General features: G+C 40.5%; 2 protein-coding genes across 2 annotated transcripts; one reads left to right on the forward strand and one right to left on the reverse strand.

The window, feature by feature from the left end:
* The first annotated feature begins 499 nt into the window (after positions 1–499).
* On the forward strand, positions 500–24,364 carry LOC121941824 (sodium/glucose cotransporter 5-like). Its single transcript, XM_042484705.1, is given in 17 exon segments — positions 500–595; positions 689–746; positions 749–759; positions 1,337–1,370; positions 1,373–1,440; positions 2,068–2,127; positions 2,513–2,617; positions 2,725–2,830; positions 2,938–3,018; positions 3,109–3,314; positions 7,791–7,926; positions 18,566–18,673; positions 18,761–18,911; positions 19,084–19,252; positions 21,646–21,861; positions 23,410–23,503; positions 23,666–24,364. Coding segments are annotated over 16 exon segments (1,740 nt in total). The 5' UTR covers positions 500–595; positions 689–745; the 3' UTR covers positions 23,860–24,364.
* On the reverse strand, positions 4,143–17,370 carry LOC121941823 (protein FAM83G). Its single transcript, XM_042484704.1, has 5 exons — positions 16,096–17,370; positions 12,711–12,878; positions 11,649–11,773; positions 9,273–10,650; positions 4,143–5,280 (listed from the first exon to the last, which is right to left on the reverse strand). The coding sequence occupies exons 1-5, from the start codon at positions 16,594–16,596 to the stop codon at positions 4,909–4,911; spliced, it is 2,544 nt and encodes an 847-aa protein (XP_042340638.1). The 5' UTR covers positions 16,597–17,370; the 3' UTR covers positions 4,143–4,908.
* Positions 24,365–24,841: the final 477 nt, after the last annotated feature.

The raw sequence follows: 24,841 nt of genomic DNA on the forward strand, positions 1-24,841 counted from the left end.
ATCTGCTGTACTCCAATGCTCACCCATACCGTACACTCCATTATCCCCTAGCACAGCGTGTGTGTCAGCGCTGCGGGTGCCACATTAAGGTGATGTGTTTAATCATCAATTCAACCAAGGGACTGCCCTCTTCACACGTTCACGAAACACTAAACACTTTCAGAAACAGTGTGCCGAGGAAAGGAGTTTTACAAAGGGCTAGAGTGCGTGTTTGACTGTGTGTGTTGGTAGTATGCTTTGTATGTGCTGGGAAGTAAGCTGTGTCTGGTGGTTTCCAAGATTTTAGAGAGTGTAATGTGTTCTTCTTGGTGTTTTTGGTTGTTTGCAAAGTAGGTCTACAGTGTCAGATTATGAGAGGCGGTTAATGAGAGTGATTGCACCGGTGTGAGTGTTAGATTCAACAGGGGTGTGTGTAGCTGTAAGGAAAGGGCCATACAGGAAGTGTAATTTTAGTGTATTTTTGAAGCGTGTGTTGTGAACACTGAGGATGTCTAACTCTACCATCAACTTTTACGCCCTGTCTCAGTCCTTCAGCTTCTCTGACGTTATCGTCATAGTAACCTACTTTCTTCTCAACCTCGCTGTCGGCATCTGGGTGAGAGTCAGAGGTGTATATTTATGTGTGTGTGCATGTTCAGTTTATGTGTTTGTGTTGTGGGTGCTCTTGTGTAACACTTTTCTCTGTTAGTCATCATGCAGGGTGAGCAGGAATACTCTGAGCGGATATTTCCTGGCTGGACGGGACATGGCTGGTGGCCGGTGAGTGTCTCATGATCTGCTCTGTTGCATCCTGAATGTGTTTCTGTGGATAAAGGCCTCTTTTATGTGAAGGACCCCAAACTGATGCACATCAGGCCACATATCCCAATTTAATTTTGAGAATTTGCTTCAACTGAAAAGATCTTGATTTATAGATATGAGTGGGACCAGAAATATAGCTGTCAACCACAGTGAAACCTGTGATCAATATTGTCACTTTTATGACTCGTAATTACTTTGGTCTCACTTCTGTTGTGATTTAAACAGTGAAAATAAACAATTCCCCATTTCATGGGACCCCTTGGGGTCACTGGACCCCAGGTTGAGAACTAGAGCTCTGAATTTGGTAGCTAAAACTCGCTCAACCTCGCTTAGTGACAGTAGTAAAATGACACTATGGATTGATGGCTCAGCACTACCGACAATGTATAATTAACTTCCCTAAAGCAAAAATACTTTACCTTTTGATACTTAAAGTACCATTTATTGCTGATACTAAGATTAGGAATGCATGACTTTTACTTGTAACAGAGTATTTTTACGCAGTTATATTGATACTATCTGAATACTCACACAGATTGGAGCGTCTCTCTTTGCCAGTTCAGAAGGCTCCGTTTGTTTATTGGTCTGGCTGGGACTGGAGCTGCTGGAGGCATTGCTGTTACTGGTTTTGAATGGAATGTGAGTACACACACACACACACACACACACACACACATGCACACATACAGGCGCACACACATCTGTCCATTCAAAAAATCATTATGACATACTATTTTAATAAATCTGTTAATAGTAACTAAACACATTACAGTCTGGAATGAAGCGGAGCTCGCTTCCTAATCCGCATGCATGTTATTTCTCTTGTAGTTTTAATAGAGCCGACTAGACAAACAAAAGCTATGTGAGACAAAAACAACATGCAGCAACAATGACAAATCACCCTCTCGTTTCTGAAAAGAAAACAAGTGACATCAACAATTTAGTAGTTATTTTATCAAGTAACCTCACTGAACATTTGCCAGATTAAAGGGTTAGTTTTGCAGTGTTTATTTGTGTTTTCACTTCCTGTTGCTGGCAGCCCGCTGCAGGGGGCAGCAGCAGAACGTTTTTAATATTACGTGGTATTATGTGGTGGGTAGTAGGCATGAGTCAGTCCACAGTAACAGTGGAAAAGCTTGCACATGCAGAGGGCCAAAAGAGTTAAAAGTTTTACCTCAGTTTGACCAGAAAGGTGTTTACTTCCTGAGGTGACTGTTGTGGACGATCAGGTCAAACCTCTCCATCTCCTTTTCTTCTGTTTCTCAGGCCACCTATGTGCTGCTGGCTCTGGCCTGGGTGTTTGTGCCTGTCTATATCTCTTCAGGGGTTAGTTTGCACACACACACACACACACACACACACACACACACACACACACACACACACACACACACGGGTGCATGTCTGCTTGTTAAGGCTGGTTCAGCAGGTATTTAGGTGCCAAGACACATTCTCTTTAACAGCATTCCCCACCTAGAAAATTCCCCAACAGGGTGTTACACCACATACACACCAATGGTCTGACAAAGAACATAAATAACTCTATGCATCTCTGTTGGTACATAATTATCTTTAAACCAGGGGAAGTGTAATCAGCCTTGTCTGCTTATACCAGTTGCTAATTGAAGGATCATACTAAAAATCATGTGGAGCTTCTTAAGTTTGCCTTCTCTGTGTAGCTGTGTTGTGTTGAAAATGTGTGTGTGTTCAGATCGTGACAATGCCAGAATACCTGGGCCGTCGTTTCGGAGGAGAGAGGATCAGAACTTACCTGGCTGTCCTCTCACTGCTGTTGTCCGTCTTCACAAAGATATCAGTAAAGTCACACAAAAAAGCAGATTCAAACGCATCATTTGACTGCATTTGCCTTCCAGCACTTAACATCATCTGCTATAAGAATCTTTGTCATGTTTCCATCACCAGACTGACCTGTACTCTGGAGCCTTGTTTGTTCAGGTGTGTCTGGGATGGAACCTCTACCTGTCCACTGTCCTCATGCTGGTGGTCACTGCTCTCTATACTATTGCAGGTACACAAACAACCACACATACTTAGACACAATTACATCTTGCAAAACTTTCATGTTTTTAGATGCATTCCAAGATTACCAGCACACATGCACTTGCGTCCTTTCAGGTGGTCTTGCTGCTGTCATCTACACTGACACTCTTCAGACATTCATCATGATTGTTGGAGCAATCATCCTAACAATCACTGGTATGTACATCATCAATAATAAACAAGCACAACTACTGCAGTTATTTTTAAGGATTGTATAGTTAAGAGTCATTTGCTCTTGGTCCACAGCCTTTAACAAGATTGGTGGCTACAGCAACTTGGAGCGTGTGTACAGCATGGCGGTGCCCAGTAAGATCATTCCCAACAGTACCTGCCATCTGCCTCGTCAGGACGCCATGCACCTGTTCAGAGACGCCGTCACCGGAGACCTGCCCTGGCCCGGAATGACTCTAGGACTCACAATACTGGCCACCTGGTACTGGTGCACTGACCAGGTACATCTATACACAAATACAGGCGAAATAAACAGAAACCTGACTCATAATGCAGTTCCACTAATGGCCATTAGGAGATTGCTACATAAGCGCTAACTAAAAAGAAGTGTTAAAGGAATATTTCATCCCACAAATGACCATTTGTACATCAATTACTCACCGCATGTTACTTTGAATTAATTAAGAAAACTCTGCTTTTCTCACATGCCTCTGGTGAGCAAAGAATCAAGAAAATTCTTGATGAATTGAAGGTAATTTATAGTCTTTTGTGCAACTTGTGCAGTATAATCCAAGTCTTATGTATTCATTCGTATACTCAGTGCCTCCCAAACACATGGCATTACTTTGTCCTCAAGGCCTTTACAAAAGGTGCTATGCTTTCACTTTCAGTCAAGGTTACTTTTGTTAAACATGGCAGGGACTTCAATTAATCAACAGCATTTGCCGTTTTTGGATTCTTTGCTCACTGGAGCGGCTGCATACACAAATCTCAGCAAAAGAAAAAGAAAAAGCTCCACCCTGTTGCCCTGATTTTGGTGATTTTGCGCCAAACCGAAACTCCAGGCTTTCCCCTGTGAAAGCTAGAAGCTACAATTATATTTTTCTGCTGTCTATGAGGGAAAAGCAGACATACCTAAAACTACTGCAGAGTACACACACAGACAGACATAATCATCAAACTGATCAATTGTGAGGGTGCAGATGCCAAAGATTTGAGTTATTTTCCTGTTCCTTTGATAAACTTTCCTGAAACATTAAGATGTAAACTGCTGCAGGATTCTTCAGTTAGCTGTTGATGTACCCAACCTTCTTGAGGCAACAACAGAGCTGAGACAGCAACAATCTGCGTTTTTATTTAGAACATTTTCTTTTGGTCCCACATCAGTGTTTACAATTTCATACATACCATCAACACAGCAGCCCCACCCGAACACCATCAGTAACCAATCACCAGAACATGACTCTCAACTCAGTAAGGAGACATAATTGGGTGATCTCACAGACACAATGCATCTATGTTGAATGGATTTGGAAAAATACAATTTACAGTACAAAATCCAGAAAAAGGAAAGCAGTTGAGGTAATTAAGAAATATTTGTTCAAAGGATTGTTACAAAACTGTAGTGCCTGAGTTGGCAGAGAAGAATATCACAGCTGACCAACAGCAGACTGATTATCATCAACAAAATACCCTGTATATAGTAGAAATCTTAGCACAACTCTTGAAAGGATCCCTTAAAAAAGAGTAGGTTCATTTCCTTCGAGATATCTGTATCTCCCTCTAAAATTCATTATCTTTCAGAAACTACTGAGACTATCCAGTCATTTTAACCATGAAGTATTGGTTTGGAAGGTGATATGATTCATTTACAGACAATATCTTTTAATGTAACATCAAATCAAACTGCTAACTCTTGTTGGCATAGTCGAAAAATTCTCAATTAAATAGTCCTTAATGTTGACCTTCAGGGTTTAAAAACAGGAAATGACACATCAGAAAGAAAGCATATTCCACACTGGAGAGTCACAACTTTCTTAGCAGGAAGTCTGTATGTCAGCAATCATCCTTGTGTACCTGTGCCAGCCCACAGTTCTACCTGTCAGCCTTGTTATATTGAGATGCTTTCTTCTGCGGCCCTCCACCTCGTGCCCTTAAGTGTCTAAAATTGTTCAGTTTTGAGAAAGATACTCCTAGAAGCCCTGAAGGGTTGGCTGGTGGCTGAGGCGAGGAGTGATCCGTCTTCCTGTAGCCCGGGCTGTGGCGTCGTGGTGACCGACCGGAGCGTGTTTCTACGCGTAGCCGGGCCGAGTCTGGCTGTAGCAATTGACCCTGCCAGTAACGGTGTCCTCCAATCACAGGGACAGCTGCTCGGGTAGGGCGGTGAAAACTTCCTGGTTTGGCAATTATTACTTTGGGCCCTTTTTGTCGTGCATCACGACCTGGCGATTTTGAGGTCTGGAACAGCTAGACAGAGAGCAGAAGAAGGGAAAGATTAGTTGGACATCATGAACTGTAGAGTTAAACATGGTGTTTTTTTGTGAGGCTACAGGACTGTAAATCCTCCATTACCCATTTCACACATGGAGTACTTCAGGGATCTGTCCCTGGTCCTTTACTGTTCTCTACCTACAAACGAAATTATTGTGACGTTGCACTAGCAACAATAATCTCTTACGACAAGACAACTGGCAATCAATTCAATTGCGGAGATGTGTGAAATCTGCAAACTTGTTTATGTCTGTTGTCATTTTCAGCCATAACTGTAATGTTTAAAGATATGCAAATAAACACAGAAGTCTGACCTGACTGGTGGCTAAAGACTAACCAGTTGAGACAGACTTTGCTTTGCATTATTCCATTTTATGTACGTGACGCAGGGATTCACTACTTAGAAGATATTATAAGCATTGTGATTCTGTCGAAATACTCAAACATTTCCAAAGAATCATTAAGTTTCCATTTTTATGTCGATTTTTCTAAGATTTACTTCTCCCTTGACTCAAATTATACCATGAGTCAGAGCAGTCTACAGAATTTCCTTCAATTATCTCAGATAGATCAGTAGCTGTAATCACTGAGTCACTCTTGAGTTAGTCATGTTTTCAATTGAAACATTAACCCCAATAGCTGAAATCTCTGTGTGACTTTAATCATAGTAAGAAATACCCCTTTTCCACCACAATTAGCACATGCATGCAAGTTTTTTAAACACGGGGCTAATAATAGGCTATAAACTGCATTCCCATTGCCAGATGAGCAAAGCTGTAAACACGGCTCTGCAGCAGACGAGTATGTGTGTTGTTGTTTTTTGGTGTGTTACATTTGATGTAAAGGGCAGGCTGGAGAACAGGTTAAAAGTAGAAAGCAGCCTGGAGGGAGCACTGTGAAAACTTAACGGTGATTACTTCTCCTTGTATTTCTCTTACTTATTCAGTCTCTCTTTCAAACTCAGTGCAGACTCATTTGGATGGATGTTTTAGTGCTGCTTAGGGGGAGAGGGAATGTAACTAGTGGTGACTTGTCATTGCATCTTGCTGGATAAAGAGCTAAAATTAGCGCGTGCACCAGGGTGTTGTGTTTCCATCAATGCCGATCCGAAGCCAATAAATACCACTGATTACTGCCAAGTCAACTGACTCGATGTGAATGCAGATTGTACAATTTCCCATTGCATTAGAGCCAGATGTTAGTGGGTGTTAATGGTTTTTTTGTGCAGTGGAAAAGAGGTAATGTCTATAGAGCCCCTTTCATACTAAACAAAAAAAACACTAATACCCACTAGCTTCATCTGGCTTTTGTATTAAATGGGAAAGGCTACAATCAGCATTCACTCCTGGGACAAATGACTCTGTAGTAGTCACTGGTGTTTATCTGCTCCGTCTCCGATCAGTGATGATGGAAATACCTCACTTGGGTGGATGTACTAATTTTAGCCTCTGTGCCAGGGCAATGCAATGACAGGGTGTCACAAAATACCATACGTCTTGATCCAAGCAGCGCTTAAACATCCTTCAAAATTTAGTTGGCATCAAGTTCGAATGATGGACTTTATAATTAAGAGAAAAAAACACCCTAACATTTCCATTGGCTTCATGCCGCTTTCTGTTGTTTGCTAACCTGTTTTTGGCTTGGGACGTCGAAAATGACACACCAGGAGATATAAGACAGAAAGTCAGACGCGTCTACTGCTGGCAATGGGAAAGCAGTTTATTGCCTATTTAATGTGGTTTCCCTGCGATCAAAAAATTGTACAAACGTACTCATTTTAGTGGATAAAAAGTGTAGAAATCAGTGCTAACATTGGCAAGCAAAGCTGATAAGCTTCCACTCTTCCACTCTGTGTATGAAAGCTAGTCAGCCATAATTTAACAACATAAAGGGTTCTCTGAAATGGCACATTACCAATGCTATGTGGGCTTGTTGAAAAATAGGGGAAATGGCTACAAGGCCATTACCACAACGTCCCAAAAAATAGTTTCATCCTCTCACAAAGCTGCAGTTTCATCAGTATCATCATAGTTAAGATATGTTCAGTACAGGGAAATTAAAATTTAGCTTGACTAATTTTGATTTCCATGCCAATTGGATCTTAGTGCATTTGATCCTACAGTCTCTAACGTTCAGTGCTTTTATTTGCAAAGCATTAAAAGTGAAATACATGTTTTTCTTGAATCTTAATTAGAAAGTTGCAACCATCTGAACCAAGTGTTTAAGGCCTGCCTGTAAAGCACTTGTTGGTTGTTGGCCATCCACTCTCCTAAAAACACAGAATTCTAGAGCTGCATTTTCTTAAATTGTTTTCATTTTGTGCTTTTAGTGCATTTGTTCTTTTAATTCAGAAAACAATCTGTTGAAACATTATCTTTGTATAATTCACTACACTATACATTTCATTTTTTTATGTATTTTAAAAATATGCTATATAAATAACGTTAGTTCTATCATTCTTATTACTTGTGTTTCTGTGTGCGTAGGTGATTGTACAACGGTCCCTGTCTGCTAAGAACATGAGTCATGTGAAAGGCGCATCAATCCTGGCTGCCTATCTGAAGATGCTGCCCTTCATCTTCATCATCCTCCCCGGCATGATCAGCCGAGCTCTTTATCCAGGTGCGTGCACACACTTGTGGGCGGACGATGATGCACACATACACACCTTTTTAATTTGGAAAAGGAATGACTTGTTTACTGTAAGCAGGTAGCGGCTTGCATTGACACCCCTGGTGAGACAAACCCATTTTCAGTGGGATTTATAGAAGTGTGTGTGTGTGAGAGTGCATGAGTCTTTCTTTTTATCACAAAACTGCATCATTGTTCATGACAATTATTCCTGGAAACCTCTGCACTAAGTAATTACTCATTTAACATTAAAAAGGGATTTAAATGTTGTAGACAAGCATTGTGTCAACATCTACTTGTATATGTAAGTTACCTAGGGCTACAACTAACAATTATTTCCATTAAGTAATCTGCTGATTTTTGTGTGATATTTTAGTCTATTAAATATAAAAAAAATTTAAAAAAAAAAAAAACAATACTCATCTTAACGGGGAACACAACTTAAAATAAGAATTGCAATATGTTATTATTATTTTCATGACCAAGGAAAGTTAAATCAATATTTGTGAACATGAGTTATTCTCTCTCAAAGCCAGAAACCAGAGAAGTGAGTCTCAAACTTCTGATGTCATCAAGTATAAAGTCTGGACAATGAATGTGGGTGCTCTCACTGTCACTTAGAAACTCTTTCATCATTTATTGTCTATGGAGCAGCTCCAGACCTTGAATACTATGACAGAGGCAAATTTGAGTTTAAGCACTCTAGCTTTTGGATTTTGGAGTTATTCATGGCTACTAATACTTCTGAATTGCCTTAGACCATAAAAATAATGTATGAATTTTGAAAATGGGCATACTTCCCCTTTAATTCCTTAAAGCCCACTGTGATGTCTTTATAGTGCTTATTTTGTCGGACCAAAAGTCCAAAATCAAAATATATTCAGTTTACTATGATATAAGACAGAGGAAAAAAGCAGGTTCTCACAATAAGTACGCTGAAAAAAACTAAACTTGCTTGATTTTAAATTTAGCGATCTTTGATTGATAGTTTCCTATCAGTCAATTAACTAATCATTTGACCTCTACAATTAAATTTTCTTTTCATCATCATCATTATGAATCTAATGTTTGTTTAGTCTGTCAAATGTCAGAAACAGTGATAAATGGCTATCACAATTTCCCCGACCCAGGTTTTGGATCAAGTCTAAAATCTAAATATTTACATGTTCTTGGCAAACCCTCACATTTCACAACCTGTGACGGGCAAATACATGGCATTTAAAGAATTTAAAATATACATTTCTGGCTAGGTATTATCCGTCAGTTAAATAGGTGAATGACTGACTAATTGTTTCAACACCAAAGTTTTAGAAATATTAATTTTACTGGGTGCTCACCTGTCCTATGTGCCTATGCGGTGAGGGTTGTCCTTGTCTGCGGAGCTTTTGTGATTGGCGGATGAGGGCAGAGCTGTCTTCTGATGGGACAGGCTCACGCAGATCCAACATGCTCTGGGAGAAGCGGGCCATCATGTTGACCCCGTCCCCTTGGCGATGCCCGCGACCTGACCCTGACGTCACGCCATTGCTCCGTTCGTCACTTGGCTCCTGCTGGGGACATTCATAAAACTCCTCGTCTGATGCTGTGGAGTTACTTGATGGATCTTCATTGACTGCTCGGTCACACATGACCTTGGTGCTGTCTTGGCTGCCCTCAGCGGTGCTGCCAGAATCTTCCCCGTCGTCTTTTGATGTTAGACGGCCACGGAGTGGCATCTGCTCCCTCTGGTTTCTTTTTTTGTTGAAGCTGTCTAGGCTTTCTAATTCGTCCATTTTCATCAGAGTGATCTGAGGTTGGCCAGGCTCCTCTGGAGAGGCAGGGTCTATGACTAACTGCAGTGTGCGGCGTTTAGGAACTGGGGGTTCTGCAGTTTGAGCCTCTGGAGTTTCTTTAGTGCTGTCTGTTGGCTGTGAATCAGCAGGAACATTAGATGGTGGTGGTGCATTTGGTTTGTGTGTGTCGGGCTGCTGAGGGGGCGCTCTGGAATCAGTTGCATCAGTTTGGTCTTTGTTGTGATCTGTGTGCATTTGCTCTTTGAGCTCTTTTTTGATTGGACTCACGGGAGTTGAGGCATTTGCACTTGTATTCCCAGGTGAATTTTCTGCTGCTCCTGCAGTTTTTGCGTCCCGCCTTGCAGCTGGTTCTTCTTTCTGTGGCGGTAGCGCCAATGGTGCCCTGAAGCGTATAGCCTGGCTGACCTCAAACCTCTCTGACCTCTGTAAGTGAACCTTATTGGCTCGTTTTTCATCCCTGATGTTGATAAAGCCAATCACGTCACTTGGTGGGTCTGGCTCTGGCCAGGTGGGCAGGTACGGGATCAGGTATGCTTTCTCCAGATGTGCTAATCCCGGATGTAAAGGTGGCTCCTCAATGACTTCCTTAAGACGTCCTTTCATTAACTTTAGCCCAGTGGGATTCTGGGAGTTCTTGTTGCTGGAATTTTGGTCAGAAGAAGAGGGACTTGTGTGGGTCCCCGTGGCAACAAGGGCATATTTGGGATTGATGAGCTTCCTGGCCACAGCAGTTGACACTGGAGCAGGAGCTGCCTGAGGAAGCGGGTCGGGGATTGGCTCATCTACCATGGGGACCTTGCTGAGAGACACACCTCTGGACAGGAGGTAAAGCTCACGAAACTGCAGGTCGAAAGTCTCCACCGCCTGTCCTGTTATCACAGTGATGAGGTTACGGTCCAAACGAGATGAGGACCAGGTGAAGCTGAAAAGAAAGACATGGAAACATAAATTCACAGTAGTGACTCCCCAAATATGTGCTCATCTGACAGATTCTCACTGATTTCAATGATTCACTGATTTTTTTTTCACTCAATCTTTTTTTAATTCATGTTTGTCACATACACTCTTACTACATACAATCACTCTTTCTTCAGTCGTCACAACTCTCACTACGAGAACCCAACTTATAGTTTAATCATTACACTAGACATTGTACCCTGAAGTCATGCATCACATTATGCTCTGATAGCATACTTCCTGAACACGTATATTCACCTTACAGCCTATGAGATCATACAGATGCATTGGTAAATTGGTAACTATAAACTCGGTGTGTTGAGGTGAAGGTTTAAAGTTGTGAAAGATCTGCCCGTTTCACTGTCAGTAAAAGGTCTGTGTAAACTACAGGCTGCAAATATGCAGTATTTATATGCAGTCATTATGGCATATTTCAAAATATTTTGAAGTCAAGTCTTTGTTTGGAAAAACCTTGAACAATTTTGGTGCTGTCACTTTCTTTGCTTTCATCCTTTTCAGTTATCCTTTCAGTTATTATGGAGAATGAGTTAGCTGACGGCTGCCCATTTACACATCCATCAGACGTGGAGCAACATTAGGATTCATTTGGTGTCGTGTTTCTGGCTACTCAACAAATTTTTTCTCTGCTGTTTGGTGCAGAGCAGTGAGTACATTGTGGGTTTTTGTGCTTTTTCACTGAAAACAGCTGCACTCTGCGGCTGAAACTGGGTAGGAGTGATGAGACTGAACCAAACCAGTGAAGTCACTGGCCGGAAAACTGAAACAATGCGCACCAAAATGTCGAGTCAGCTGACAGTCGGCTGTGGGTTTGTCTCTTAATGTATCACCTTTCACACATCGCATAGGCCTAGTTGTGAATATAATTAAAGCAGCTTTAAATGCACAAAGAAACAATGCACAGAAATGCACTGAGTTCATGCACACTCACAACGTACTCCTCACCTGTATGAACCAGAGATGGCTCTGTCTCCATCCACTAGGAGGAACCTCTCACTCAGTGCTCCACGCACCTTTTGTGCCGACCGTGTGAAGAACTCCACACCTCCACAGGAGCGCACACGTAGATTCTACACACACATACAGAACACATAGGGTTAATGCTATGTAAAGACAAGCTCTCATTGATTTATTGTTGATAGATTTTGGTTAACTAAAGGGAAGCAAAAGAGGAAAAGAATGAGTTTTCTTGCTACTGTAGAACAGTTGTTTTCTACTAATACCACCATGAAATTGGGTTGATTGACTCTACAGGTTAGAACATGGACTGTATGTATGCGCATGCTTGTACGACACACCCTGCGATGTTTGTCTTTGGCCCTGTGATAAGGGTGTGGTTCCTGGCTCTGCGTTACCGCATAAGTAAGTGTTCTCTGCGAAATCTCACAGGGGAAAAACAGGAGTCGTAAATGATCGTAATATCAGCAGAGAAAGCACATTAGAAAGACGTTGAAAGACAGGGGAGGTCTGATGGTTAATGCTGTGAGGAAAGCAGAAGGAGAAATGAAAGATAAACATTTACAGAAAGGAAAGTGAGAGTGCGTGTGGTTTATTTAATTGTCTGCAGCACAGAGAGGAATGTGCCAAGTGTCTTTCTTGTCCAACACATTTAGAAAAGCCCTCACGAAACATTAAGCGTTTTCTGTTACTGCCTAGACCAGTTCAACTCAGACAGGCAATGAATAGCAAAGACATTAAGCCTATGGCAAAACAACTAGCTGGTGCATGCACCTTATCAAAGCCTGCAGGCAAAAACCTGTTTCACCTGCGTCAATCATGACCACTATCTTCAAATATTTTCCTTTTATAGTAATATGATTGGAAATGTGTCTTTAATAAAAACACATTTTTATTTGAAATGTTGGAACTGAAGCTTATCAAAATAAACATGTTTCTATTATTACATACTTATCAAGAGTAGCCATCTATCCAACTAGCTCATCTCCCAGCTTATCAAAACATTGTGTGTGTGTGTGTGTGTGTGTGTGTGTGTGTGTGTGTGTATACCTTTAGGTGTCCGCGGTGCATACCAGCTCTGCCACACATGGAAAGAAAGCAGGGGACTGCAGCCGTGTCAATAATTATATATACAGGAACCCTGCGTTTGTAGCTTGCATCCAGCAGGTCCCGAAAGATATCCACATCTGTAAACACATCCATTACCACGGCTATCACCTGCGCACACACAAACACACAGAGGAAACCAAAATGGAAAATGGCGTTAGTGTGTCCTGGTGTGTGAGAGTGGGTTTGATTTAACAATATTAAACACATTAAATCCTCAAAGGAAGCTAGGCACTTAGGGGACCTGCATCTGAAAAGTCAATTAAACTGTCAAAAACAAAGAAATGTCTGACCATAAAGAAAAGCTGGAAACAAAGAGTGCTTTGCAGAGTGGTGATAAAATGTGAAATGTGTGGACAGTGTTTGTTCTGGGGTTTCAACAACACAAGTGACAACATGGTGCTCTTCACACAGCACTGTCTATTCACTTTTCAGCTGACCCAGTTTATTATTTAAAACTAGATAGATTTTGATCCCAAAGACAAACAAGTTGGTGACAGTGGTGCATTGTAGCGTAGTAATAATACTTTGTTTCAGTACTTAAGTATTTTTTGGGAGTATCTGTACTTTACTTGAGTATTTGTGCCAACTTTTACTTTTACTCCACTACATTTCCCCCAAGCATCTTAGTAACTTACTACAAAATAGAAAGCAAGGAGGGACAACTAATGAAGGAGTGGGAGGGAAGGAAAAACTGGAATTTGCTCTTTAAATCCTTAAAGACAAAAAAAAGTAATTGTTGTCCTCATTTGAAAGGAATACTCAATTTTGAAGGTGGTACGTTAAAGTAAATGTTACAAAGAAATACATTTCAACATTTTCAGAAATCGACCACTTGCTTTTTTTTATTAACAGCATTTACTTTTAATACTTATGTACATTTAATATCAGAAAATTACTTTAGATACTTGAGTATCGTAAATATTGGATATTTTAAGACTTTTACCCAAGTGATATTCTAAAAGATGACTTGAACCTTTAAGTTATTTCTCGGTAGATATCTGCAGTTTTACTCAAGTATGACTTTCAGGTACTTCATTAACACTGCTCAGTGAATAAAATGATCAATAAAGCTTTGGAAAAAGCTAGTTAGTGAACACTGAGGTGAGAATATGTTACTACAGACTTCAAATAAACTTGTGATAGCATTTATGTATGATAACACGCGGTCTTGTCAATCCTTAATAAAGTTTTTAAAAACTAAAAAAGAGGACAAGTATAACACATGCCCATAAGATACTACGCACACAAATCTTACCAGTGGAGCAACTTGTTGTTAGCTGAGTTCAGCTGAGGAGCAACCTTGGGGAAAAAAGTTTTTGGCATAGTGCCATCCAAGCAGAGAAAAATGATTTCCTACTGGAAATGAATCCAGAAAATGTATGTCTTTTGTCGCCTTGAGCCAAAATTTGACTAATGTGACTATATGTGTGTGTGCCAGGATTTATATAGGCCAATATTAGGTCAAGGTAAAGGATGACAGCATGCAACATGTTCACTGACATCAGGGCTTTTTTTCCACCATCGTGTCAAGATCAGACTTGTTTTGTTGAAACTTTGTTGTGTGCTTGTGTGAGTGTGTTGCATCATGTGAGAGAAAAAGGGAAAGGAAAGAAGGTTGCATTTTAATGTGTTCTTCAGTGATGATCTTCAGATTTTTCACTGTCAGGCTGGTTTTTTTTTTTTCAGTTTCAACTTTCACCCTGTTGGTGCAGAGAGGAGGGCTTTGAGGGGAGGGGGACGAGGAGAGCACGTACTAAACACAGAATGTCACTCTCATGGACCACAGGCAGGTCCGAAGCCTGACATGAAGAAAAATTCTGAAGCTTGTCATTAAGAAACGCATAAGAATGCAAATTTCTTTTTTTATAAAACTAAAAGCATTTTAATGCATATGTTACTTTTTTCCTTGGGTTGTTTTTGTGCCAATGTTACTTTTCAATGCCAAATTTTATTTTCAATGCCAAAACTAAAGGAAGTTGTTCTAGCTCAATGTTTACAACTGCATCACCGTCAGCAATGTGAGTGGAGAAAACAACAAAGGATATCACACCTCTGATCAAAACAATCATTCCTAATCTGTCAGGGATTTAATAGCTTAATGTAGACAAAAACATGTAACTTTGTCATGCAACTTGACGCAAATAGAGCCACAACTAACAACTGCTTTCATTATTAATTAATATGCCCATTATTATTATTATTATATCAACAGTTCAAATCCAAAAGATATGACAGAAAAATTGCAAAACCTGATGTAGAAGATGCTGAAACTAAAGAATATGTGATTGAAAAACAACTGAAACAAATATTAAAATAGTTGCAAGTTGCTGGCTAATCCTACTTGTGAACTCAGTATCCCCAGTACGCTGTGAAGCCTATAAACTTCTTTTTACTGTGTTTAACAAGCACTGCCTTGTAGTTTCTGGGGTTGTGGTAGATTGCAGCCTGTTGCATTTATATGTAAGTGGAGAGGCCAAATATAAACACCTTACAACCAGTGGTGGACAGTACCAAAGTACATTTGCTTAAGTACAGTTTTTGAGTATCTGTACTTTACTTGAGCAGCTTTTTTTTGGAAACATATTACTTTGCCTCCACTACATTTCTATGAGGGCTTTTCGTACTTGTTACATTTGCTTTAAAGCCAGCAAAAGATTTTTTTTCTTTTCTTAAATGCAAAACTCCATAAACTGTGATCATGCAGTTCTGCGAGTGGTTTGTTTGTTCTGGAACTGTGATGTTGAGGTTGTTTATTGGTTTATAAAAAGTTAAAATGACAATGCTGGTCCTTATGTTAATTTGCTATTCAAAGAGTATTTCTATAGGCTTTGCAGCATATTCAACAAGGTTTTCATTCCACAGGCTTTACAGGCAGGTCAGTACATTTCTGATTTAGAGTAACAGGTTTTTGTAAATGTATTGTGACAATACACAACAATGCACTTGTTTAAAGTACTTTAAATATTAAAGTATTCTTAGAAGGAAATATTCCAGTACTGTAGCTCAAGTAGTATTTTGACTCTAACTTTTACTTGTATCAAAGTAATATATATGTCCAGTAGTATCTTTACTTTGACTCAAGTAATAGAGTTGTGTACTTTGTTCACCACTGTCTGCAACAAAAAGCAATCCTATACAACAACACTGTCTTCTTACATGTGTAAGTAACATAAGGTTGGCAGGGTATTTAAATCAGGGCTGTTGTACCGGATTACATGAGTGCTCAGTGTTGCTCTGTTACTGTTATATCTGTTGGATTTGGTGAACTTCATCAATGCAACATAACATCATCATGATCACCACCATCATCTTCCTCGCTGCCTACCCTCTGCGCTGATGCAATGGTCTTGCGCACCACTTCCTTGATGTGCGTTTGCCCCTCAGTTGGAGGTTGGGTGTACACGGTCACGCGCGTGACCCCTCGATATGAAATGGCATCGGGCCAGCCGAGGTCCAGCTCCGCTACTGAGGCCTCAGACCGATCCGGCCAGTATTGGAGCGACACCTCACAATCTCCCAGATCGTCCCCGGACCCCGGGGTGTGGTTCCCTGGCCCAGGGGTGACTGGGGTCTCCGGCTTCTGGTGATGCTCGTGCCCGGGCCGGTAAAGCTCCACTGTGCGTACAATGCGCTCCTGCTCCGGTTCCGAGAGGAACTGCCGGACCTCGTTCTTGCTGATGTACTCCGTGAACGCATCGCGGCCGTTGTTGACGAGAGCCTCGAGCGCCAGCCGCTGGTCCTCACTGTAGAAAAACTCCGGTTTGCTCTCGCTCACGCGCCAGTTGACGTGGTGATTGTCCAGACACTGAACCTGAGACAGCGCCATGACCTCGATATATCCAACCGGTCAACAAACAGTTAAGCACCGAAACAGCTCTGACCCAGTTTTCACGCGTCGGTCCTACAGGGTCAAACCTCGAAAAAGTGCGATCTGTCATTACGGTCCATAGCGTGTCCGCGCGACATGGGCTCGTGAGGTGGTAAACAGATCCTCTGCTGGGTAAAGATTTTCATCTAAGGAGAATAAACCACAAGAACAGTTCCTGAACACGGTCTCAGGTTACTACACAAAAACGCGCTCATTCAGGTGTGGATGAACAAAGCACCTCCGCCCAGCGCCACGCCTTCACCTGACAGGGGCCGACTAACTGCAGCGGTTGCCCGGGTCAGCTGCTCCAGCCGCGGGGCCCGGCGGACATGAAGGCAGGCAGCTGTCCTGAAGAATGAGTGTCTGCCAGTGAGTCAAACTAAAGCGGAACACGCACTTATGTGAGAGAAAACAGTCATTAATCCTCCTTTTAAAAAGTGTTGAAACTATTTATGACTCAAACTAGCTGTTGTGCTGACGACTCACTTCTCCTCTTTTTTGTCGGAGCGTCGGTTCACGGTTCACCGCTGCTTAATACAAAAAAATGGCAACTTGTTGAGTTCCCCGAAGCACAGAAAGTCGTAAATATCTCCAGCGTGACGCCTACGTGTCTCAGCTTTCACTGGGTCCGAGTCCACGTCGGTTTATCTGTCCTTATTTTCCTTATAAAAGTTACTCCAGACAGAAAGTTCATCGAGGTCCAGCGAACAGTGTGGAGTTGCCGGTGCGTGTCTGTCCCTGGAATCCGGCAACGGAAGCTCTGTCACCGGGGGCAGAAAGGCGGAGTGTCCGGTAGTTAGTTAGGAAGGAGGGGCTGTTAACTCCACCCTCCTGTCTGGACACAAATCTTGTTTTTCATCCCAAAACAGGACCCTTACAAAGAGACAGTGTAGCCTAATAACCAGTAGACACCAACTTCTATGTTGTTGTTTTTTTTTTTTGCTTTTCTCTGCTGTAATAACAGTTAAAGGCTACTCAAAATGTAACTTTTTTTTAAAACTGGCATTAGGCCAGTTTAAAACTGACTAACTTATTAATAATAATCTTTAGAAAGTGAATGTTAGCTGGACATATTTCCTATTTAGGTAATGCAATATAAAATCAAGCTAATAATATGACTGCTGGTTTGTGATGTGTCATTGTAAAGTCTGCAGGAGTTTTAGTGATAAGACATTGTCAGAAATTACTCATGCGTGTCTGGATCAGGGTTAATGCAGTTAAAATGAGGTCAAGTTAAGGGTAACCTGGATCGAGATGTAACAAATAGACAGGCGAACCTTGTTGTGAGTGTACTTTTTAATATCTAACAGTGCTGAATTATCCAAAAAACATTTAAAGAGAGAATACAAATTGTAAATCACAGGCGAATTCAGCAGAAATTTATGCTACTGACTGACTGACACTTATTTCCCATGAAAGAAAGTGTATTGTTTTGTTACAAAGCATGGTGGTATTTCACATGTTCATAGTTGTTGACACACTTGCATGGGGTTTTTGCACATGCCAATATTAACTCACTGTGCAAAAAATGAATGAATTTACTAATAACAGCAACCTCAGCAGAATTTTGTGTAAATATTCATGAAAAGCATCTGTTTTTTGTAGCAAAATGCTGTAATTTGCCACAGTATAATATAGTAAATATAATATACTTATCCAGTAGAAGGATTAAATTTGATCATCTTTTGCAAATGATATGTCCAAACAGAGCCATATTTACTGAGAATATGATAATAGCCTCAAATAACAATAATCTGTATTATTTTAGACTTATTAACTGCAAAACAAATTAACTATGTTTGTACTTATATTTTACTCCAGATGCTCCACATCTTCATGAATAGACATTTCAGCAAAAGAACATGAATGTTGCATGAGTAGAACATTTTACACCCCTGTGTTAACGAACTGTGTCTTCATATTTCAGACTCTGTAGGATGTGTGGATCCAGAAGAGTGTGTGCGAGTGTGTGGAGCTGAGGTGGGATGCTCCAACATCGCCTTTCCCAAACTGGTCATTGAACTTATGCCAAGTGGTGAGAACACAATTTATTTCCAAATGTATCACTGCTTTGATCACCCCCCACCTGTTTGTGTATGTTTATTTGTGTGTTGTATTACAGGCTTGCGTGGACTTATGATAGCGGTGATGATGGCTGCTCTGATGTCATCGCTGACCTCCATCTTTAACAGTAGCTCTACACTCTTCACCATGGACATCTGGAAGAAGCATCGCCCACGAGCCTCAGAGAGAGAGCTACTGCTGGTCGGCAGGTATGTCTCTCTCAGATGAATTGTCAGTGGTCAAAGAGCATCTGTCCTGCTTTAGTGTCCCTGAGAAAGAGCCCTGGGTGGTGCCAGCTGACATATGCACTCTGATCATGTTGTGTAGGGAGAACTAGGATCAATTAAGAAAAGAGAAGTGAAAGAGATGTGTTTATTTCAGGATCGTGACTGTTATCTTGGTGGTTGTAAGTGTGGTGTGGATCCCCATCCTGCAGTCAGCAAACAGCGGACAGCTGTACGTTTACATCCAGTCAGTGACGAGCTACCTCGCTCCACCCGTCACTGCAGTCTTCACACTGGCGGTCTTCTGGAAGAGAACCAACGAGCAGGTATCATGCACACAAGTTATTTTCATTGTTGTAAATCTTGTAATAGTTGTAAAATAGTGAAAGATGCCCACCAATGTCCACACAGTCCAATGGGATGTCTTGAAATTGTTTATTGTGTCTGATAAAGTCAAAACTCAAATAAGAGAGAAATAAGGCAGAAAATCTTCACATCTGTGAAGCTTGAAAGAACAAAAGTTTAGCTTTTTTGCTTTAATAAATGACTTAATCAACACTGACAGAATTTGACACTTAGTTATCAATTTCTGTCAGTAGGATAATTCAATTGTCAGATTGCTTCAAAACTTATTACTGTCAGAAACGCACTTGTACACCTTATTAAATAATGAAAATAAACTGTTAGATTCATTTCAAAGAACTCTTTGGAGTACATCAAAAAACACAAGATATTACTTTTCAGGACAAAGGAATCATAGATTAGTTCTGTTGCAATTATAACCAAACTTAACTCAAATTTTACTTCAAGAAGTACTCACCAGAACTCCCTGGAGTTTTGAGTTTTTCCTGCAATGTTTGTCCTTTTTCCCACACTGTACTAGTGTACGGCTTTATTAGCTCCACATGGGATCCAGCTGGCAACATCCCTCACTGCTTGGTGTGGAGCACACATGAATGCCTTTGTGTTTCTAGCTCATTTTATGAAGTGCATTGTTTATTATTTCCTCAGCTTAAGAAGCAGCATGAACTCGCTGCTCCTTCACTTGAATAAATGAAAGTGTTCCTGACTGATAAGAGAGTGCAAGTGAGGGAAAGTGTGATTGAAGATAAAGATTAACAGAGGGAGGTAATCGTGATAACACTGCGGTATTAGAAATTTGTATTAACACAGAGCTTATAACACACATGATGAAACATTTTTTCGACTGCAAGTAAAGACGAGTCCACTGGATAGTCAGGATAGAATCTCTGTGTTAATAGAGCAAATCCTGGGTGTGTCTGCTCCCTGTAGACATGCTGTTTAACCACCAAAAAAAAGAGGAATCTTTCAGGTTTTTAAGAATGGAAAGGTTGTACCTCTTTATTGTATGATAAATATCACCTTTTACCACTCCGAATAAAGGTACAAAGAGACTTTTTTTAGTTTTACTTTCATTAAATTGTGTTCCCAATTAACTTGCCTGAGGTTACATTATGGGTTGACAACACCCAGCAAACACTCAGTGGGTGATTTGCCTGTTGAATAAATATCAGTGTCACATACAATAGTTATTAGCTCTTGCAGACTGAAATATCTCACCAACTCTTGTACAGATTGCCATAAAATTTTGTACAGACTTTCATGTTCCCCAGAGGATGAATTCAACTGACTTCGTTGAGCCTGTGACTTTTTCTTTAGCACCTCAAACAGATCAATCCTGCCAAGTCAGGTCAAATTTGTCCAGCTTTTTACCAACTACATGTAAAGTACACCCTTAATTGTATTTTGTGTTCAGTGCTAATTATCATTTCACTTTACATCTCCACAGCAGGTTATTGAAAAGGTTCAATAGCACTGTGACACAAAAGGCCTGAGCTTTCTATTTCTTCAGATAAACACAGTGAGCATATCGCACCAAGAATCTTGATGGTGTTGACTCATGGGGTCAAAGGGCATGCGTTACACCACAGGATGTGACACAGACTGACTAGTTTGACGCTGTAGAGAGCAAAAAAATGTAGACCTATTTAAATGGGATCATGACGCCTGTAGTCTTTGAACCAAAGTGGCACACTCAAATCGTAAAAATACAGATTAACCCTGTAATTAGTGTCATTATATCGAGCACGTGTGGTGTCTTTTGATGTAGTCGTCTCTGTCTCCTTTTGTGTTAACCCTAGAAGTGTAGATTTTATGATTTAACTCCATAAAATACATAAAGAGAAAGGCCTATGTTTGATGTTTTAGGATTTATATGAACTAAAATCAGAAAAACAGACCATTTCACATCAGTTGGCAACATAATAACAATAATAACTGTCAACATACATGTTTTTTGTCAAACTTTCACATGAGAAAGAAAGAGAAATAAAACAAGAAATGGTTTGGAGAAGAGAGTGTTAGGAATAAGGGAGAGAAAGACAATTATAATAAAAAGTGAGGCAGAGTTACAGGTCTTTGCATTGTGTGCTGCGACAAGGTGATTATTTTCACGCGTTGATTCGAACCACACAGATCACATTCTTCACTGACAGTGGAACAAAGACTGAGAGTCATTTGTTTTGCTGCACGTGTGTGTACTTAAGTGACATGATGATGACAGATTCTCACGTGGGAAAGTAAGAGTTTAATGAGCCCGACACACCCAATATACTGATGCCTTCAGCAGCAGAGAGTTCAGCTTGTTAACTCAGGTAGGCCGGTAATGAAATGCGTGTGTTTGTGTGTGTGTGTTCAGGGTGCATTCTGGGGCCTGATGGTGGGTTTGGTGGTGGGCGTGTGTAGGATGGTGCTGGAGTTTGCCTTCCCGCCTCCCAGATGTGGCATTGTGGACTCTGCACCTGCAGTCCTGCGCAGCGTCCATTACCTCCATTTCGCAATTCTGCTCTGTGGGCTCACTGCTATCGTGGTTACTATAGTATCACTGCTCACACCGCCGCCCAACCACGAACAGGTGTGTACACACAGATACAGTAAATAATAGATGTATTTGGGAAGTAATGCTTATGTAAGTATTTTGCTTTTGGTACGCCTGTGACGCTATATACAGAGAGTTAAATCTGAGGTAAAAGAACACATATTATCTGAAGGCTGGCCTCCATCTTACAAGATAGTCAACGAGAACATGCCTGTCTAAATCCAAAAGATCAACACTCAACCAAAGAGCAAAATCTTACAGTACAGAAGAACTTTTGTTGCACACAAAAGAAAGACATACAGAATTCATCATATTTTAAAGCCGGTGATACATTTGTCATCTGACGTTACTCTGGCCTGTGTGTGAACCCAAAATGCAAACAGTAGCTTTTCAGATGAAAGACCTTGTTTTTAGAGAATTAGTAGAGCTAGAAAACTACAAAACTAGAACCTCCCCCGTATACTGTAAACCTCACTGTCATCCTTAACCTCCCTTCATGGGCGGAGTATGAAACAAGGCCCAGACATGCAGGAGGTGCCACCGACTCTCCTACATTAGAGCAAGACCTCTGTGGAGAACAAGAAGAGGCACAGAAGTAAAAGAAGCAAACAAACTTAAGTCAAGAGAAAGTCAGATTAAGACAAACTTGTTATATTTGACAAGATTTTTTTTGCCAATTGTTTTTGCCATTGAGTTTTTTGCAGAAACGTTTCCTGATGTTTAATGTTATTGTTTGTAAGTGCAAGGCAAATATCCTTCCACAAATACAAAAAAGGTGTAAATTCACAAAAATGTTTGCAAATATAAAACTGATCTGCAAACACACAAACAAAATCCACAAATTAAAAAAAAAAAATCTTTGAATAGACTCAAATCTTTTACAAATAAATACAACATTTAAAACTTTCAAACAGGTATTTGTGAATCCAGTTTCTATTTGTGAATCAAAAAGGCATTTGTACATCTCAGTTCTTCATTTGTGGATTTGTGTTTTACACACACACACAGTGTTGAGACAAACTTTCCGTATGTCTCAACAAAAATCCATAAGTCGATTGGCTATTTTCATGTAGCACATAATCACATTAACACATGGATTGATATATCTCCCTAACTTGCGTACTAGTTTCCTCTCATGCAGGCCCTGAATGTACTTGCTAGTTGGTTGTAGTCTTTGCAATGTGCCCAAGTGCAACATTTTGTCCAAAATACAGGCGACGTAAGGCATGAGTCGCCACTAGTTCTTTCATGATGGTTGTGGCTGGGCCATAACATGTCATATTTTGGGTGTACGTTTTATCTAGCTATAGATGTGGTGGTGGTAGGCAGATACAGTATGTTTTGAGCCAGGTGAGCTGTTTTGCCATGTCCAGACTTTTTGCTAAGTTAAGCGTACAGGCAGTTTCAGATTTACAGCACAAACATTACTCTAGCACTGATCTTCTCAACTGCCTGTCTGTAAGAAAGTGAATGAGCATATTGAAAAAATGTCAAACTCAATGTAGACACTCCAGCTTAAACATACAGGTTGTATCTATGCCATAATTTAATTGCTTGTCAATAAAAATGTTCTTTTACCTTCAGGTGTGTAACCTGACCTGGTGGACTCTGACTGAAGAGCCACAGAGAGAAATTCCTCTACAGAAAGTATCTTCTGTCAGCCACCGTAGCTCCCAGAGTAAGACACTACTGGAATAAAACCAACCATCATGTGATAAACAGTCATCTACACGCACACACACACACACACACACACACATACATATGCTGCTGTAGTTATTGGCTGAGTAACTTCCTGTGTCTGCTTGTGTGTGTGTGTGTGTGTGTGTGTGTGCTGCAGGCTCTGAGCCAACACGGCGGGTCACATGCGGTCAGGGGACAGGACTGTGTATCTCAGCGGCACGGCAGTCGGAGGAGACTCCAGCCCCCAGAGTTCAGAGTGTCAGAGAGAGCGTGTTCTGGTCCAGGTTCTGCTGTGCCAACGCGCTCCTGGTGGTCAGCATTAACATTTTTCTCTATGCATACTTTGCCTGAGTAGAGGAACAGATTTAACATCCTGTCTCGCCCTCTGCTGAACTCCTGCCAATCTCTCAAACATGAATGCCAGATCCAAGATGGTGAGGAAACAAACTGTGATTTTTTTTTACACAAATTTTTCATGAATCCTGCAGATTAACCTTCAGGGGTTGTAAAAAAAAAAGCTTACATTTCAATCTATAAAGCAATATCTCTAACCACAAACCTCTACATGTGTAATTTTGAGAAAACACAATACTGAGATTAAAAAAAAAATCTGCATCTTTATCCATATTTGTATCAAAGTACACATAACGACAGATAATTGTTGGGTACACGTGGCAGAATTTTTATTCAAGGAAGTGCAAAAGGTCATGAAAAAGAGGCAAAATGTTAAAAAAAGAAGCTCCATCTCAGTGTTTTAAAATCCTAAGTAGTTCAAGCTGAGTTCAGTGTTGTCTTTGAAAATCACTTGATTATACAAACAATATTTCTGCAGATGTTTTTGTTAATAAAACCTTCCCCTCCTATATGATGTAACCTCATTTTAAAGACTTAGAAAGGTATAGTACAAATTACAGTGAAGCTTGTGGCTTGTAACAAGCTAATGTGACTGTGCAGTCAGTGTTAGATAAAATATGACACGTAAATAAAAGGCTGTCTCACATCGTCTTTTAAACTATACAAAATATATAAGAGGATTAAATGGTAAGAATACATCCGTGTGGTTTAGGTTGTATGTTATTTCTGTAGTTCCTTTTGAGTCTGTATGCTTAATATAGTTATCTAATTATGTTTGTGTCTGTCAAGCAAAGTTTTGCGAACCCTTAGTTATCGTCCTAATGGTCTTTCGTGCTGTTAAGCTTGTTTATGAGTATAAATCAGAATTTCTCAACCTTTTATGGTCCCTACATTTCCCAGTAATTAGAGTTTTTTAAATTGTCATGTAAATTGAAATATGGTGCACATTTGTGTTTTGTACTCAAGAGTGCGGTCAGAA

This window comes from Plectropomus leopardus, chromosome 4, assembly GCF_008729295.1.
Source record: "Plectropomus leopardus isolate mb chromosome 4, YSFRI_Pleo_2.0, whole genome shotgun sequence".
NCBI classification, from domain to species: domain Eukaryota; kingdom Metazoa; phylum Chordata; class Actinopteri; order Perciformes; family Serranidae; genus Plectropomus; species Plectropomus leopardus.